The sequence below is a fragment of the Lolium perenne genome, chromosome 5 (assembly GCF_019359855.2).
Source record: "Lolium perenne isolate Kyuss_39 chromosome 5, Kyuss_2.0, whole genome shotgun sequence".
Taxonomy (NCBI): domain Eukaryota; kingdom Viridiplantae; phylum Streptophyta; class Magnoliopsida; order Poales; family Poaceae; genus Lolium; species Lolium perenne.
The window spans coordinates 137199049-137219580 of NC_067248.2; the positions used below are offsets into that span (position 1 = coordinate 137199049).

The 20532-nt window shown below is 44.7% G+C and overlaps 1 protein-coding gene across 1 annotated transcript; it reads left to right on the top strand.

Annotated features, from left to right (window-relative positions):
- The first annotated feature begins 327 nt into the window (after window positions 1-327).
- On the top strand, window positions 328-1731 carry LOC127304823 (peroxidase 2). The gene is made up of 2 exons (XM_051335403.2): window positions 328-629; window positions 752-1731. The coding sequence occupies exons 1-2, from the start codon at window positions 360-362 to the stop codon at window positions 1499-1501; spliced, it is 1020 nt and encodes a 339-aa protein (XP_051191363.1). The 5' UTR covers window positions 328-359; the 3' UTR covers window positions 1502-1731.
- Window positions 1732-20532: the final 18801 nt, after the last annotated feature.

The following is a 20532-nucleotide window of genomic DNA, read 5'->3' on the forward strand; positions in this document are numbered from 1 at the left end:
ACATTACTGAGCAAATGAAAAAGCCAATGCCAACCATTTGAGCTGTCCATTTGAGCAGTTTGTGAGATTGTGCTCTCCATGTTCTAGTTTGACTTGTTTTTATATTTTTATTTTAACATTATGTTCCAACTTGAACTGAAAACATAGAACATGTCACCTACCATCAAAGAAAAATATTACATGTATAGATCATGCAGACATGTTCTGACGAATTCCTACCATCAAAGAAAAACATGTCACCTACCATCAAAGAAAAATATGACATGCCTAGACCTATAAGTAGACATGCAGCACGCCAAGTTTTCTTCACCCATCTAGGATCCAATTCCTACTGCACTCTGTAGCGGGCTATAATTACCATGGCTAGCAAGCTTGCCGCCTCAGCTCTCATGCTAGCATTGCTGGGTTGCGTGGCCCACACGTGCCAAGCAGGCTACGGGTATCCTTACCCGGTATCGGCACCCAAGAGCACTCCACCTGCTGCCCCGACGCTCAACTATGCTCACTACTACAAGACTTGCAAAGGAGCAGAGAACATCGTCAGAGACGTTGTGCAGGAGGAGATTAAACGCAACCCTGGCATTGGCGCGGGCCTCATCCGTCTCTTCTTTCACGACTGCTTCGTCCAGGTATATATAATTATCTATAGCATGTGGATCAATCACTTGTAACCTGGGTAACATTCTTACTATACATGTGCCCTCAAATGAAACTAGTGTAGAAGTTAACAATTTGGCATGATTCTTTTCAGGGTTGTGATGCGTCGGTCCTCCTAGACAGGACCCCGGCCAATGAATCGACGGAGAAGTTTGGCCTCCCTAACATCGGTAGCCTCCGCGGATTTGAAGTGATTGATAAGATTAAGACCAAGCTCGAGGCTAAGTGCAAGGGTGTCGTCTCGTGCGCAGACATTGTCGCCTTTGCTGGACGTGACGCAACCTACTTCCTCAGTAACAAGAAGGTATACTTTGAAATGCCGGCTGGTCGCTATGATGGACGCGTCTCTTCTGCGAGCGAGACCCTCTTCAACCTGCCCCCTCCTTTCGGCAACATCACGGTGCTCGAGGCTATGTTTGCAGCCAAGGGGCTCAGCCTTGACGAGATGGTCACCCTATCCGGCGCGCATACTGTCGGGATCTCCCACTGCTCCTCCTTCGGTGACCGTCTGCCGCGCAACGCCTCGGACCCAATGGCCATGAACTCTAGGTTTGCGAACTCGGTGACAAGAAAGTGCAAGAGTGGTAGCTCCACGGTGGATCAAGACTTCAAAACCCCTAACAAGCTGGACAACCAATACTACAAGAATGTGCTCAACCATGAAGTGTTGTTCACATCGGATGCTGCACTTGAGTCATCCAAGACAAAGAGATTGGTGAAGCAAAATCTGACCCCATATGTGTGGGAGACTAAGTTCAAGCAAGCCATGAGGAAGATGGGTGCCATTGGGGTGAAAACCAGCGCTAATGGGGAGATCAGGAAGAACTGCCGGCTCATCAACTAGCGATTGTTCATTCAATGAAATCGGGACTACGTGCTTCGGTCATCATGGCGGCTCTTGATCACACTGGAGAACGAACGGAATAACCTCCTTTTTTGTTTGTGCTATTATTGAAGTTTGTGTGAATTTTACATTAAAGCTTTCATTCATTCCTGTGGTTCAGTTGATTTTACTGAAATTTTGTTTGTGCACTTCTATTATTTATGAGATGTTCAGGTTTGTTTTAAACGACACTCGCCACTTCTCTCAGTAAACATTCTTGGTCATACTCATCACCCCACAACTTTTCATATGCGAGTTTTTGTAAGGATTTTTGTAGCACATGCCAAGCCCTATTAAAGGCACATCACCACATTCACATATTTGAATCGGGATTCAGCTGCAGAATCAGTCGCCGCACGCGGTTGATTTTATGGAACTACAGGAAAGGGTATGATGATGTCTAGATGACTACACAAAAACCGATCAGAGTGAGTTCGTGATTTTTGTGTGTTCTATTTAAGCGTAATTTCCATTGTTGGAAGTTGCTCGCCCGCGCAGGAACGCAATGACAACATGGCTGCCTGCCCTAAAATCCTTCACCACGCTCACCCCGTGTTAGAGCATCTCCTAGCAGACACCGCATCCAGCTTCCATCCGTTAATAACTGTTTTTTTGCGGTTTTGGAGAGGAAAAGGGGCCGGTTCAGACACCGTATCGAGCTCCCATCCGAATTATTTTTCCAGTCTATCTACATTCTCGTCGCGGAAACCTCAAATACTCAGTTTCGCGAGGCCTTCTGAGAGCGAACCCCATCCCGACTCCCGCGTTGGCGCGATGGAAATTTCAGCCCGTACTAGCGTCGGAGTCTACCAAAATTCGTTGGAGTCGCTGGAATCGGGCCAAAATTCGCCGTAATCCGTAGCGGGCGGCCGACCGGCGCGGGGCTGCTAGGCGTGCGGCTACTGGCGCGGCACGGCGCGCGGGCGGCAGGCAGGGACGGGCGGCGGGCGGGGGCACGCGCTTGCGCCGGGCGAGGTGCGGCTGTGGGCCGGGGCGGCACGCATGACGGTGCTCGAGGCACCCATGCTAACCGTTGTTGGGGCCGATGTTGGGGAAAAAAGGAGGAAAAAAGTTGAAAGACTGACCGTGGGCCAGGGCAGGGAATATGCTCTTTTAGAGACTCCTTTTGCAATGTCTGAACTGCGCGACGTTTTTTAAGCCTGCAAAACGCGTTTAGGGTGCCCTCCATCAGCGTATTTGGGGTTTGCGGTTTGCGGTGTCTGTTAGAGTTGCTCTTACTCCAAAAAAGCATCTCAGCAATCAACATTTTCTACATTTCAGCTGGTCAGATCCAGAGAACTCGACTAGGCGTGCGGGAGCTGCGCCGACTGCGGCCTGCTTCACCCAGGAGGGAAATGCCACAGCCCCAGCATGCTGCTTGCCCGCTACTCCTACACCACCCATAGCTACTTCTACATGATTAGCTGGGCCAACGAGGATGCGACATGCAACTTCGGCAGCGCCACCATGCTCTTCGAGATCGACGCTGCCAGTGTCCTCGAGCTCCGGCGCGACGATGGCCATTCAAAGAGCCTCGTCCTCGTTCAACTCGGGTGGCTGGTAGGGGAGCTTGTCCCCCTTCAAGGCATCTAGCTGTTCACGCTCCCACGCGAGGAGGACTAGAGGTAGTTTGTGGTGTCGTCGCGTGGCTCTTGGTTTGGGACATCTCCTCCTCCTCCTCCTCCTCCTCATCGTCATCGTGGTCCTCTTCCTCAACCAACATTCGATCCATAAAATGAGGTCTAGTGAATTCCATGTCAACTTCTTTTGCCTTTGAGACAACACCAAAAGAGACAAATAATCAAACCTCTCCTTATAACAACATACATGTACTCAACCCAAACTGGTGTGAGATAAAACTTGTCCACTTCAGCATTTGATCACTCCTCAAAGTGAAAGAACATACTTGTGCCAGGATCATAACATTAATAAACTTTGTCATCCTCGCAAGATCAGCCTTAGAGGGAAATGTAACTTTGAAAGGGCCATCATCACTAAGTCTAAGATCCCACTGGGATATGATCCACTCTAACTCTTTGACAATTTCTTGAGATGATAACACCCCATCAATAATCGAAATTTTACCAACATTTCCACTGTCCTACCTAAAAGTAACATCAGATGAAGCAGGTATCTCATGGAAAATAAGCTCATTGCGAGAAACACCATAAGTAATTGCAATTGGTTTTGGCACAGAAAGCAGCGGGAAACTGATGGACTCATGAGAACTCTTCTAACAATATAGACATAAACTAGCAGTACAAGTCTCCACCAAGTGACCATTCTCACCACATCTCAGACAATACATTTTATCAAGTTTTTTCTAAGCACGTATTGACAAACACAACGGAGGTCGTCTCCATATTCAGGAAGTTAAGAGAGGCATCAGACAAACCAGAGGTCAATGCAACCGCGTGAGTAGCAACCGCGTCCTAGACTGAGCCGAAGCAGTGACCACATTGTTTTCACTATTGTTGAATGTTTGTTGATATCAACTATTGTTTACATTAAACCTCCCAGAACCTCCCCGGTAGTTGTTATTGAGATTTCAGTTCCCATAATAGAATTGATGATAAAGGTCCTATCTATAATTACATCGGTTCATTGATGCATATCCGTTCCCATAGCCATTTTTGCCTTTGAATTTTCCTTCCTCATAGGCACCAAAACCTTGTCCATTAAACCCTTCATCCCTCAAATAACTATTGCGACCACCATGGCTGAAGTTCGAGCCCTTCTCAAAATTATTAGCCGACTACACATGCCGAGCCTCCCGATTACCTTGCGGAGTCTTAGCCACCCAGTTGCCTAATATGTCCCCCGTGAAAGACGACTCGAAGCTTCTTGACATCTCACGCCTATCCCCCTCACGTACGCGATGCAATCGCGATCCTCGCTTATGTGCGACATCTCCACCGGTAATAGTGGGACGTGAAGGTGAAAAGAGCCGAATCACATTGGTTTCTCCCGAACCGTCGAATAGAAGATATTGAGATTGGGAGCAGAAGAAGCTATGACTCCAGCGCACAAGTATCCCACAGATGGCGCCAATTGACACCACGACAATACCCTTAAGTTATGGACTTGGATTTTAGGGAAGATGATGTCCTGGTGGATTCATCGGATTACAAACAAAAAACATACGGGATATGATTTTAACCACCTTCAGGCCTCCGGAGGGAAAACACTACATGTTGCTTGTCTGTTTCTTAATCGATAGAGATTGGGTTACAAAATGTCGGCCTGATCGTTTTGTATGATCTAGTCTAGGTCGCGTGTACCTTGTCATTCTCCTCACCGATAAAACCTTGTTGTCCTTATAGAAGTCCAGGTCTCAGGGTTCAGGGTCGGTTGCAGGTACATTCCAAGCTTGGGCTTGATTTGCCTTGCACGGTTCCTGGGCTTCAATAGCTTGTTGCGACGCGGTCTTCATTGTCATTCGATTGGACCGCACCCAATATAGCAATAGTGGGTACCTGATACGGTCTGTCCGCGTCACTTTCTCCCTTTCATATTAGTTGTCGCTGATTTTATTATAAAATTGTCCTAAATCAGCAACAACCAATATATAACGGAGAGAATAGAGTTTGTTTTCTTTTATTTCACAACACATCAAATATTATTCCACCAAGAAACTCCAAACAAGCGATCTAGAGCAAACGACATATGGAAGCAGATCACCCACACGTCCATGGTGTTCAATGTGGCCGCCAAAGAAGGCACAATCACTATTCTTGGAATAATTCCGAACGAGCGTGCAACAACAATTTAGCGGACCTAAGAGCATCTCCAGCCGCGTCCCTAAAGCGGCCGCCAAAGGTATTTGGGGTGTGTCGGACAAATTTTCGTTCCCAGCCGCGCGCCCAAAGCATCCTTTCGTCCGACACGGTCCAATACGGTGTCCGGCGTCCTGAGCCCGTCTCCGGTCTGCAGGGGACGTTCCGGGCACGCCGGATACAATGAAAAGCGAGGAGAGAAGACGTGGGACTGACACGTCAGTGACACATTCAAGTTTGACCTAACCGTCTGACATAGGAATCCCCAATGGGCTTGCCAAAGATGGTACCCGGGGTTTACTGAAGGCCCATGAGTCGACGACTATGAAGCTCGGAAGCCTAATTAGCTAATAATATGGAAAGATAGAATTGTATTAGGATTAAAGAGATTTGTAACTTTACGGGTTGAACTCAAAGAGTCTCCCAGAATCTGTAACCTTGTGTAATACGAAACCCTCAGCTCCGCCTCCTATATAAGGGGGGGTCGAGGGACGAAGAGGGCATCGATTTTATTGTCAACACAACTCTAGTTTTCTCGCAGTCGAGTACTTTTCCCGCTGAACCCTTGAGATCTACTTGCCCTCTACTTCCTACGCAAACCCTAGTCTACAATCCGTAGGCATTGACAAGTTGATACCTTATCAACCGGCGCCGACCGTGGGGAAAAGAGGCGTCAAGGAGCTGATCTCGATGGCACGCTCAACATCGTCGACATCTTCGGTGGCAAGCAACGCGATGGACAGAGCTAAACAGATCGAAACTGGTCTAGTCGATTTTGTTCCTCACCCACCCTCCCGTTTGGATGCATATGCCTATCTGGAGGAGCCTATGGAGATGACGTTCGGGAGGTTCCACTTCTGCGTCGTAAAAGAGGGATCACATCGTTTCGAGGTTCCGGTTTCATCGGGATCGTCGGCGGCCTTTTCCGATCTTTCGGAATCGTTGTCATCGTTCGAGACAGGCGCCGAGGAGATCTGGCTGCCATGCTTCATCAAGACTGCGACAAGCGGAAAACTCGTCAAACTCTTCGGCAACATGTCCTTCGAGTCGTCTGCGGACTCCAGTATAAGCAGCGACTCAGACAACATCGACAGCTTCGACCTCATCGATAAGTCTACTTCTGTTAGGAAGGTCTTCGCCGATCTATACGACGGTGTCACCAACCTCGACAAAAGTCAAACTCTAAAAAATCATCAAGTCTATGTAATTGGAGAAACAAGTCGCCCACAGGAGGAGACATCAGAGGCTTTCGATGATGTGGGAAATCCATACGTCGATCCTGCTGATCTTATGCGAGGTTTAGGCACCAAGTATGATGGACCTGCAACACGGCAGATGGTACAACTTCCGCAAGCAGCTTGGGACAGAGCCGCAAAAGCCATCGATGGCACGGAGCCAATGACTACGACTGCCACAGCTGAAGAGTTGCAAGCATACCAATATAAACTCACCCATGCTGGACGAGAACTCGAAAAACAGAGAGTCGAGCTTGATAGGAGGAGGGCCGCAACTTCCTCGTCAAGCAGGCGAAGAGCTGAGCTAAGTCAACACTCAGGTGCTTCGGGAGGAGATAGTCACAGAGCAGCTCACAACAGGGCAAGGTCTCGGTTGCAGCATATACCTGAAGCCGAGAGGGAGAATCTAGTCCAGAACCTCGACATGTCATTTATGTCGATAGACACAAGGGGAAATATTATTCCCAAGACACCGGAAGCAGGATATATGACGACCCAAGCTTTCATACTGGCATCCAGGCCACCTGCAGGAGATCCAAGAGAAGCATTGTATAATATGGCTATGGCAGGAGTTGGAGCCATGGGAACAACGTTCGCAAGTACAAGTACGCCTCCCGAAGGCGCTCCAAGGCAAAATAGTCCATGATCCACAATGGTAGTACAAGATCCTCCAAGAACAAGTGGTGCCAGAGATACAGCAACACAGACACGGGTTGATAGAGCGCGACAAGAAAGGAGAGAACGTCGCCATTCACCAGAGGTCGATGAGGAGGATATGTGCGGGCTCCCTTATTTTACCCGACGGGTTCAAAAAACTCGGGTCCCATCTGGGTTTAAATTGATTGACAACTACAAGAAGTTCGATGGCTTGCAAGATCCTGATGATTGGTTAGTTGACTACCTGGAGACGGTGAAGCTGACAGGTGGAACTAAAGCAACGGCCATGCAAAGCATCCAGGTGCACTTGAGTGGAGCAGCACGGTCATGGATAAAAAGGCTACCGCCTGGATCCAACGACAGCTGGGAAACTTTCGAGGAGATATTTGTGAAGAATTTCCTATCCACATTCAAGAAACCCGCGTCATTGGAGCAGTTAAGGGGTTGCAGACAGAAGTATGATGAATCTATGAGGACATATATCCAGAGGTGGAACATCATCAAAAACTCGGCAGAAAACATATCTGACGAGAGAGCAATTGATGCGTTTGTTGCTGGAATCTGAAGAAAGGACTTAGTCGAGGATTTGGGAAGGACCAATCCAAAGACAATAGCAGCACTTATGGAAATAGCGAATCGCTGGGCGGATGGAGAAGATGATGTTCATAGCAAGCGGCATAGGTCGCCTGAGGACGACCGCAGTCGAAATAATCAAAGTAGACGACGTTTCCCTCGACAGTTTTTTGACTATGACGTGGCCAAATATCGGCTGGCTTCCGAACAATTGGCGGAAATAACAATAGAGATGATTACCAGAGAAGTAACGATCAACGAAGCGATCAGCGGGACGGTCCCCGTCCAAATAGACAAAATAATGGGCCTTGGTTCCAGAGGCCGTATGTATCACCCGAGGATCTCCTAAACGGACCATGCCAAATGCACTTTTTCCTTGATAATAACGTGAAGAGGCAGTCAGGGCATCTACAGAAGGACTATCGAACTTTCCTAGCACTGCATAGATATGCAGGGCACACCAATACGCAGGCAGTAACCAGGAACCCCCAGGGGCCAAGGAGTGAGATTCACCTTCCACCTCCACCCGCAATTATGGACAAAAATCGACATCAGTTGCAATTGGCGGCACCTCCGAGCAACGTTCCTTATATCGACACCAATGGTGCGGTCTCGATGATTCAGAAGGGCCGGCCCTCCAATAAAGCTCAGAAAGTGATTTCGCGAAAAGTCTTTATGGCAGAGAAGATGCCTCCACCAACAATCGAGTACTTGAATTGGTCAGGGCAAGATATCGGCTTCACTATAGCAGACCACCCGCAGCAAGTTCCGCGACCAGGGCAATCTGCCTTGATCTTACCAGCAGTAATCACAGGATTCGACGTCTCGCGAGTGTTCATAGATGGTGGCAGCAGTTTAAACCTCATGTATGCAGATACATTGAGGAAGATGAACATATCATTGGCAAACATAATGCCAACGGACACGCGTTTCCATGGTATCACGCCATACAAGCCAAGTTGTCTATTGGGGAAGATCAATCTCGACGTTCAGTTTGGAACCCGAGAAAATTACAGAAGAGAGAAGCTGGAGTTTGAGGTGGTGGATTTCCCATCACAGTATCATGCTTTGTTAGGATGACCCGCATATGCCAGGTTCATGGCAGTACCACACTACACATATCTGTTGTGGAGACTCCCTGGACCCAAGGTCCCAATCACAGTAAAAGGCAGTTTTGCGCTAGCCGATAAATGCGACAAGGACTTTCATCGGTTGTCAGAAACCTTCGGGATGCAAGCAGAATATATGGCGTCAAGGCTAACAACTGACTATGATGTGTTTCCTGACAACGGGAGACCACTGAAGGAGCCAACCTTTGATACTACTAAAAACTCCAAGGAAGTACAGATACACCCGACAGATCCCAAAAAAGACGACATCCATTGCAACAAACATGGATCTCGCATAGGAAAGCGCGCTCGTCAAGTTCCTCCGTGAGTGCTGGGAAATCTTCGCATGGTGCCCAGCTGAGATGCCAGGAGTACCCAGGGAACTTGTCGACCACCACCTTAACTTGGATCCAATGGCTAGACCAATCAAACAACCTTTGCGGCGTTTTTCGGAGCCAAACCGCAAAGCTATGCTGTCAGAAATTAATCGACTCAGAGAAGCAGGATTTATCAAAGAGTTGCACACAGAAGCCACATGGGTAGCGAACCCAGTGCTGGTCCCGAAGAAAAACACAGAGGTCCTTCGCATGTGCATCGACTTCACGTGTCTCAATAAACACTGTCCAAAGGATCACTTCCCCCTCCCGAGGATCGATCAAATCATCGACTCCATGGCAGGCTGCGAACGTCTTTCCTTCCTGGACGCATACTCTGGTTATAACTGTAGTGATTCGTAGCATAGAAAACAAAAAATTTCCTACCGCGAGAACGCAATCCAAGCCAAGATGCAATCTAGAAGATGGGAGCAACGAGGGGATGAACTAGACTAACACTTGAAGATTTCCAAAGCCTACAAGAGGAGGCTCTCGTTGCTGCGGTAGACGATCACTTGCCGCTTTCAAAAACGCGTAGAAGATCTTGACGGTGTCACAATCGGGCAGCACCTCCGTACTTGGTCACACGTTCAGTGTTGATGAAGACGTCGTCCTTCTCCCCGTTCCAGCGGGCAGCGGATGTAGTAGCTCCTCCTTGAATCCCGGCAGCACAACGGCGTGGTGGCGGTGTCGATGGAGATCTCCGGCGGAGCTTCGCTAAGCGGTTGCGGGAGAGGTGGAGGAGGAGGGGGCGGCTAGGGTTTGGGGAGAGGGGGTGGCCGGCCACTAAGGGGTGCGGCCAAGGTGGCTTTTGTGTGGCCGGCCCCCTCCCCTTGTCCCTCATTATATAGGTGGAACACCCAAGAGTTGGTCTACAAGTCTTCGAATAAGACCCCAAACCAAAACCTTCCATATGACATGAAACCTACCCAAGGTGGGATTCCCAACCTTTCCTTGGGAGGGGGTGGCCGGCCACCTTGGTTGAGTCCACCTGGGACTCCACCCCTCTAGGGTTGGCCGGCCAAGCTTGGTGGAGTCCCTTCGGGACTCCGCCTTCCATAGTGATTTCTTTCGGACTTTTCTAGAACCTTCTAGAACCTTCCATAAATGCACCGGATCATTTTCAAACTTATAAAATGACTTCCTATATATGAATCTTATTCTCCGGACCATTCCGGAACTCCTCGTGATGTTCGGGATCCCATCCGAGACTCCGAACAAAACTTCGAACTCCATTCCATATTCAATATCTACTAATACGACATCAAACCTTAAGTGTGTCACCCTACGGTTCGCGAATTATGTAGACATGGTTGAGACCTCTCTCCGACCAATAACCAATAGCGGGATCTAGAGATCCATAATGGCTCCCACATATTCAACGATGAATTAGTGATCGAATGAACCATTCACATACGATACCGATTCCCTTTGTCACGCGATATTTTACTTGTCCGAGGTTTGATCATCGGTATCTCTATACCTTGTTCAACCTCGTCTCCTGACAAGTAATCTTTACTCGTAGCGTGGTATGTGGTCTCTTATGAACCATTCATATGCTTGCAAGCTAATATAGACGACATTCCACCGAGAGGGCCCAGAGTATATCTATCCGTCATCGGGATGGACAAATCCCACTGTTGATCCATATGCCTCAACTCATACTTTCCGGATACTTAATCCCACCTTTATAACCACCCATTTACGCAGTGGTGTTTGATGTAATCAAAGTACCTTTCCGGTATAAGTGATTTACATGATCTCATGGTCGAAAGGACTAGGTAACTATGTATCGAAAGCTTATAGCAAATAACTTAATGACGTGATCTTATGCTACGCTTAATTGGGTGTCTCCATTACATCATTCATATAATGACATAACCTTGTTATTAATAACATCCAATGTTCATGATCATGAAACTATGATCATCTATTAATCAACAAGCTAGTTAAGAGGCTTACTAGGGACTCATTGTTGTTTACATAACACACATGTATCAATGTTTCGGTTAATACAATTATAGCATGGTATATAAACATTTATCATAAACACAAAGATATATAATAACTACTTTTATTATTGCCTCTTGGGCATATCTCCAACAATCTCCCACTTGCACTAGAGTCAATAATCTAGATTACATTGTAAGGTACCTAACACCCATGGCATTCTGGTGTTGGTCATGCTTTGCCCTAGGGAGAGCTTTAGTCAACGGATCTGCTACATTCATATCAGTGTGTACTTTGCAAATCTTTACTTCTCCATCTTCGATGTATTCGTGAATCGAATGATAACGCAGCTTGATATGCTTCAGCCTCTTGTGTGACCTTGGTTCTTGTGCATTGGTGATGGCACCCATGTTGTCACAGTAGATGACTAGTGGGTTCAATGCACTAGGAACCACACCGAGCTCTACAATGAACCTCTTCATCCATATCGCTTCTGATGAAGCCTCTGAAGCCGCTATGTACTCTGATTCTGTTGAAGACTTCGCCACCGTGCAGTGCTTCGAGCTTGCCCAGCCATCGCTGGCACCATTCAATATAAACACGTACCTGCATCGAGACTTAGAGTCATCAGGATCAGTGTTCCAACTTGCATCGGTGTAACTGGTTACAACGAGCTCTTGGTCACCTCCATAACAAAAAACATATCCTTAGTTCTTTTCAAGTACTTCAGGATATTCTTGACCGCTGTCCAGTGTTCCATTCCTGGATCACTTTGATATCTGCTAGTCAAACTAATAGCATGTGCTATATCCGGTCTAGTACATAGCATGGCATACATGATAGAGCCTACTGCCGAGGCATAGGGGATCTGACTCATCCTTTCTCTTTCTTCTGCCGTAGCTGGACCTTGAGTCTTACTCAAGACCTTACCTGGTAACATAGGTAAGAACCCTTTCTTACTTTCATCCATTCTAAACTTCTTTAGAATCTTATCCAGGTATGTACTCTGTGAAAGCCCTATTAGGTGTCTTGATCTATCTCTATAAATCTTGATGCCTAATATGTACGATGCTTCACCAAGGTCTTTCATTGAAAAACTCTTATTCAAATAACCTTTTACACTGCTTAATAGTTCTATATCATTCCCAATCAATAATATGTCATCTACATATAATAACAGGAACGCTACAGAGCTCCCACTCACTTTCTTGTAAATACAGGCCTCTCCATGACACTGTATAAACCCGAAGTCTTTGATCACCTTATCAAAACGTCGGTTCCAACTTCTGGATGCTTGCTTCAGTCCATAAATTGAACGCTGAAGTTTGCACACCTTGTCAGCATTTTTAGGATCGACAAAACCTTTGGGTTGTACCATATACAACTATTCCTCAATGTCTCCATTAAGGAACGCCGTTTTGACATCCATCTACCAAATCTCATAATCGAAAAATGTAGCTATTGCTAACAAAATCCTCATAGACTTTAGCTTCGCTACAGTTGAGAAAGTCTCATCGTAGTCAACACCTTGAATTTGTCGGAAACCCTTTGCGACAAGTCGAGCTTTATAGACAGTAATATTACCATCAGCATCTGTTTTTCTTTTGAAGATCCATTTATTCTCGACAGCCTTGCGGCTATCAGGTAAGTCTACCAAAGTACACACTTTGTTATCATACATGGACCCCATTTCGGATTTCATGGCTTCTTGCCATTTGTTGGAATCTGGGCTCATCATCGCTTCTTCATACGTCGCAGGATCTTCATCATTGTTGTCCACAATCATGACATTTAGACAAGGATCATACCAATCAGGAGTGGCACGTTCCTGATACGTCTCAAACGTATCTATAATTTCTTATGTTCCATGCTACTTTTATGATGATACTCACATGTTTTATACACACTTTATGTCATTATTATGCATTTTCCGGCACTAACCTATTGACGAGATGCCGAAGAGCCAGTTGCTGTTTTCTGCTGTTTTTGGTTTCAGAAATCCTACAAAGGAAATATTCTCGGAATCGGATGAAATCAACGCCCAGGGTCCTATTTTCCACGGAAGCTTCCAGAGCAGCGAAGAGGGACCAGAGGGGAGCCAAGGGGGCCCCACCCCACCTGGCGGCGCGGCCAAGGGGGGGGCGCCCCCCTATGGTGTGGGTCCCCCAGGACTCCTCCGAGGCTGCCCTTGCGCCTACTTAAAGCCTCCGTCGCGAAAACCCTAAAAGAATAAGCCACGATACGGAAAACCTTCCAGAGCCGCCGCCATCGCGAAACTCCAATTCGGGGGACATAAGTCTCTGTTCCGGCATGCCGCCGGGACGGGGAATTGCCCCAGGAAGCCATCTCCACCGCCATCTTCATCACCGCTGCTGACTCCTATGATGAGGAGGGAGTAGTTCTCCCCCGAGGCTGAGGGCTCTACCGGTAGCTATGTGGTTCATCTCTCTCTCCCATGGTGTGATCTTTATGTGATCATGAGCTTTGTATCACTATTAATCTATGTGCTACTCTAGTGATGTTATTAAAGTAGTCTATTCCTCCTCCATGATGTAATGTTGACAGTGTGTGCATCATGTAGTACTTGGCGTAGGTTATGATTGTAATCTCTTGTAGATTATGAAGTTAACTATTACTATGATAGTATTGATGCGATCTATTCCCCCTTTCGTAGCTATTGTTGACAGTGTGTATGCTATGTTAGTACTCGGTCTAAATTGCAACGGTCTATTATGCACTCTAGAGGTTACTTTAATATGAACTCCGGATGTTGTGGAGCTTGTTTACTCCGGCTTGAGGTGTGATTTTATAGCCCTACACAATGAATGGTGTTTGTTATCCAACAAGAGAGTGTAGAAAGTAGCATTTATTTATTCAGTTGTGTGATCAATGTTGAGAGTGTCCACTAGTGAAAGTATGATCCCTAGGCCTTGTTTCTAAGCATTGAAACACCGTTTCCAACAAGTTCTGTTACATGTTTGCTTGCTGCCATCTTTATTTCAGATTGCAAATACTACTTACAATCATCCATATTACTTGTATTTCACTATCTCTTCGCCGAACTAGTGCACCTATACATCTGACAAGTGTATTAGGTGTGTTGGGGACACAAGAGACTTCTTGTATCGTAATTGCAGGGTTTCTTGAGAGGGATATCTTTGACCTCTACCTCCCTGAGTTCGATAAACCTTGGGTGATTCACTTAAAGGAAACTTGCTGCTATTCTACAAACCTCTGCTCTTGGAGGCCCAACACTGTCTACAGGAATAGAAGCGTGCGTAGACATCAAGCTATTTTCTGGCGCCGTTACCGGGGAGGTAAGGTAAAAGGTATTCACATCCTCCGACTACTAAGCTATTTCCTAGCACTGTTGCTGGTGTGTGAGTGCTCGAAGCTATTTCCTTTAGATCCTGCAATTGCATCTTTTTGTTTCTTGTTCACTAGTTAGGCATAATGGAAAATAACAGTGAGCTTTTTAATCTATTTCCCGAGTTAAGACATAAATTGTGTGATGCGAAAATTAAAAAACCTATGGAACCTTATTTGCGTGCTAGTAGCAATGTTATTAGTATGAACACCATTGTTGATAATGCTATGGAAGAATTTAAGCTTGGGGAAGCTGGTTTTGATGAGCATGATATTTTTATTCCCCCAAGCATGGAGGAGAAAATTTACTTTGATGATACTTTGCCTCCCATTTATGATGATTATAATGATAGTGGTATTTTGGTGCCACCTACTATGGAGGATAAAGTTTATTATGATTACAATATGCCTCCTACATTTGATGATTATTGTGATGAGAATAATAATGATAGCTACTTTGTTGAATTTGCTCCCACTACAATTAATAAGAATGACTATGCTTATGTTGGGAGTAGTAATTATTTTATGCATGAGACTCATGATAAGAATGCTTTTATGTGATAGTTATATTGTTGAGTTTGTTAATGATGCTACTGAAAGTTATTATGAGAGAGGGAAACATGGTTATATGCATCTTAATAATATTAAGTTTCCCCTCTTTATGTTGAGAATCTTGAAGTTACACTTGTTTTGTCTTCCTATGCTATTCACTTTATTCTTCATTGACTTGTTTATTTACAAGATTCCTTTTCATAGGAAGTGGGTTAGACTTAAAAGTGTTTCTTATTTGCTTTTGATGCTCTCTTTTGCTTTAACTCTTATTTCCTGCGAGTGCATCATTGAAATTACTAAGCCCACCTTAATGGCTATAAAGAAAGCACTTCTTGGGAGATAACCCATGTTTTTATTTTGCTACTGTTTTGTTGTGTCTTGGAAGTTGTTACTACTGTAGCAACCTCTCCTTATCTTTATTTTATTGCATTGTTGTGCCAAGTAAAGTCTTTGATAGTAAAGATGATACCAGATTTGGATTACTGCGCAGAAACAGATTTCTTGCTGTCACGAATTTGAGTAGGATTCTCTGTAGGTAACTCAGAAAAATCTGCCAATTTACGTGAGTGATCCTCAGATATGTACGCAACTTTCATTCAATTTGAGCATTTTCTGAGCAAGTTAAGTGCCCCAGAAAAATTCGTCTTTACGGACTGTTCTGTTTTGATAGATTCTGCCTTTTATTTCGCATTGCCTGTTTTGCTATGTTTGATGGATTTCTTTGTTCCATTAACTTTCAGTAGCTTTGGGCAATGTCCAGAAGTGTTAAGAATGATTGTGTCACCTCTGAATATGTGAATTTTTGATTATGCACTAACCCTCTAATGAGTTTGTTTTGAGTTTGGTGTGGAGGAAGTTTTCAAGGATCAAGAGAGGAGGATGATACAATAGGATCAAGAAGAGTGAAAACTCTAAGCTTGGGGATGCCCCCGTGGTTCATCCCTGCATATTTCAAGAAGACTCAAGCATCTAAGCTTGGGGATGCCCAAGGCATCCCCTTCTTCATCGACAACTTATCAGGTCACCTCTAGTGAAACTATATTTTTATTCCGTCACATCTTATGTGCTTTACTTGGAGCGTCTGTGTGTTTTTATTTTCGTTTTGTTATTTTCATTCTCTGAATAAATCCATGTGTGGGAGAGAGACACGCTCCGCTTGTTCATATGAACACTGGTGTTCTTAGCTTTACTTTGAATGTTCATGGCGAAGGTTGAAAACTGCTTCGTTCATTGTTATTTGGTTGGAAACAGAAAATGCTACATGTGGTAATTGGTATAATGTCTTGAATAATTTGATACTTGGCAATTGTTGTGCTCAAATAGATCATGTTTAAGCTCTTGCATCATGTACTTTGCACCTATTAATGAAGAAATACCGTAGATCTTGTTGAAATTTGGTTTGCATGATTGGTCTCTCTAAAGTCTAGATATTTTCTGGTGAGGGTTTGAACAACAAGGAAGACAGTGTAGAGTCTTATAATGCTTGCAATATGTTCTTATGTAAGTTTTGCTGTACCGGTTCATACTTGTGTTTGCTTCAAACAACCTTGCTAGCCTAAGCCTTGTATTGAGAGGGAATACTTCTCGTGCATCCAAAATCCTTGAGCCAAAAACTATGCCATTTGTGTCCACCATACCTACCTACGACATGGTATTTTTCTGTCATTCCAAGTAAATACTTCATGTGCTACCTTTAAACAATTCAAAAGTTACTATCTCTTATTTGTGTCAATGTTTTATAGCTCATGAGGAAGTATGTGGTGTTTTATATTTCAATCTTGTTGGGCAGACTTTCACCAATGGACTAGTGGCTTCATCCGCTTATCCAATAATTTTGCAAAAAGAGCTGGCAACGGGGTTCCCAGCCCCAATTAATCAACTTTCATTAATAATTCTCTTCACATGTTTTGCCCTGATTCATCAGTAAGCAACTTAATTTTGCAAATAGACACTCCTCCATGGTATGTGAAATGTTGGAAGGCACCCGAGGATTCGGTTAGCCATGGCTTGAGAAAGCAAAGGTTGGGAGGAGTGTCATCTCTAAATAAAACTAAAATAAATAGACACTCCTTCATGGTACGTGAATGATTGGAAAGCACCCGAGGATTCGGTTAGCCATGGCTTGTGAAAGCAAAAGGTTGGAAGGAGTGTCACCCAAAAAGAAAAATAAACTAAACTAAAGTACATGTGTAAACAAAAGAGAAGAGGGATGATCTACCTTGCTGGTAGGGATAACGTCTGATACGTGTACAGCACGCGTCCGTTGGGAACCCCAAGAGGAAGGTGTGATGCGTACAGCGGCAAGTTTTCCCTCAGTATGAAACCAAGGTTTATCGAACCAGTAGGAGCCAAGAAGCACGTTGAAGGTTGATGGCGGCGGGATGTAGTGCGGCGCAACACCAGGGATTCCGGCGCCAACGTGGAACCTGCACAACACAACCAAAGTACTTTGCCCCAACGAAACAGTGAGGTTGTCAATCTCACCGGCTTGCTGTAACAAAGGATTAGATGTATAGTGTGGATGATGATTGTTTGCAGAAAAACAGTAGAACAAAGATTGCAAGAGATTGTATTTCAAGATAGAGAATTGGACCGGGGTCCACAGTTCACTAGAGGTGTCTCTCCCATAAGATAAACAGCATGTTGGGTGAACAAATTACAGTTGGGCAATTGACAAATAAAGAGGGCATGACCATGCACATACATATTATGATGAGTATAGTGAGATTTAATTGGGCATTACGACAAAGTACATAGACCGCTATCCAGCATGCATCTATGCCTAAAAAGTCCACCTTCAAAGTTATCATACGAACCCCTCCAAAGATTAAGTTGCTAACAACAGACAATTGCATTAAGTATTGCGCGTAATGTAATCAGTGACTACATCCTTGAACATAGCACCAATGTTTTATCCCTAGTGGCAACAGCACATCCATAACCTTAGAGGTTCTTGTCACCCCTCCAGATTCACGGAGACATGAACCCACTATCGAGCATAAATACTCCCTCTTGGAGTTACTAGCATCAACTTGGCCAGAGCATCTACTAATAACGGAGAGCATGCAAGATCATAAACAACACATAGACATAACTTTGATAATCAACATAACAAGTATTCTCTATTCATCGAATCCCAACAAACGCAACATATAGAATTAAGCACAATGGGGAGAAGACAACCATCTAGCTACTGCTATGGACCCATAGTCCAGGGGTAGACTACTCACACATCACTCCGGAGGCGACCATGGCGGCGTAGAGTCCTCCGGGAGATGATTCCCCTCTCCGGCAGGGTGCCGAAGGCGATCTCTGAATCCCGAGATGGGATTGGCGGCGGCGGCGTCTCTGGAAGGTTTTCCGTATCGTGGCTCTCAGTACTGGGGGTTTCGCGACGGAGGCTTTAAGTAGGCGGAAGGGCAGGTCAGGAGGCGGCACGAGGGGCCCACACCACAGGGCCGCGCGGCCAAGGGGGGGCCGCGCCGCCCTAGGGTGTGGCCACCTCGTGGCCCCACTTCGTCTCCTCTTCGGTCTTCTGGAAGCTTCGTGGCAAAATAGGACCCTGGGCGTTGATTTCGTCCAATTCCGAGAATATTTCGTTACTAGGATTTCTGAAACCAAAAACAGCAGAAAAACAAAGAATCGGCACTTCGGCATCTTGTTAATAGGTTAGTTCCAGAAAATGCACGAATATGACATAAAGTGTGCATAAAACATGTAGATAACATCAATAATGTGGCATGGAACATAAGAAATTATCGATACGTTGGAGACGTATTAGCATCCCCAAGCTTAGTTCTGCTCGTCCCGAGCAGGTAAACCGATAACAAAGATAATTTCTGGAGTGACATGCCATCATAACCTTGATCATACTATTTGTAAAGCATATGTAGTGAATGCAGCGATCAAAACAATGTATATGACATGAGTAAACAAGTGAATCATAAAGCAAAGACTTTTCATGAATAGTACTTCAAGACAAGCATCAATAAGTCTTGCATAAGAATTAACTCATAAAGCAATAATTCAAAGTAAAAGCATTGAAGCAACACAAAGGAAGATTAAGTTTCAGTGGTTGCTTTCAACTCATAACATGTATATCTCATGGATATTGTCAACATAGAGTAATATAATAAGTGCAATATGCAAGTATGTAGGAATCAATGCACAGTTCACACAAGTGTTTGCTTCTTGAGGTGGAGAGAAAGAGGTGAACTGACTCAACAATGAAAGTAAAAGAATGGTCCTCCATAGAGGAAAAGCATCGATTGCTATATTTGTGCTAGAGCTTTGATTTTGAAAACATGAAACAATTTTGTCAACGGTAGTAATAAAGCATATGTATCATGTAAATTATATCTTACAAGTTGCAAGCCTCATGCATAGTATACTAATAGTGCCCGCACCTTGTCCTAATTAGCTTGGACCACCGGATCATCACAATGCACATGTTTTAACCAAGTGTCACAAAGGGGTACCTCTATGCCGCCTGTACAAAGGTCTAAGGAGAAAGCTCGCATTGGATTTCTCACTATTGATTATTCTCAACTTAGACATCCATACCGGGACAACATAGACAACAGATAATGGACTCCTCTTTTATGCATAAGCATGTAACAACAATTAATAATTTTCTCATATGAGATTGAGGATATATGTCCAAAACTGAAACTTCCACCATGGATCATGGCTTTAGTTAGCGGCCCAATGTTCTTCTCTAACAATATGCATGCTTAACCATAAGGTGGTAGATCTCTCTTACTTCAGACAAGACGAACATGCATAGCAACTCACATGAAATTCAACAAAGAGTAGTTGATGGCGTCCCCAGTGAACATGGTTATCGCACAACAAGCAACTTAATAAGAGATAAAGTGCATAAGTACATATTCAATACCACAATAGTTTTTTAAGCTATTTGTCCCATGAGCTATATATTGCAAAGGTGAATGATGGAATTTTAAAGGTAGCACTCAAGCAATTTACTTTGGAATGGCGGAAAATACCATGTAGTAGGTAGGTATGGTGGACACAAATGGCATAGTGGTTGGCTCAAGTATTTTGGATGCATGAGAGGTAATCCCTCTCGATACAAGGCTTAGGCTAGCAAAGCTTATTTGAAACAAACACAAGGATGAACCGGTGCAGCAAAACTCACATAAAAGACATATTGAAAACATTATAAGACTCTACACCGTCTTCCTTGTTGTTCAAACTCAATACTAGAAATTATCTAGACCTTAGAGAAACCAAATATGCAAACCAAATTTTAGCATGCTCTATGTATTTCTTCATTAATGGGTGCAAAGCATATGATGCAAGAGCTTAAACATGAGCACAACAATTGCCAAGTATCACATTACCCAAGACATTTATAGCAATTACTACATGTATCATTTT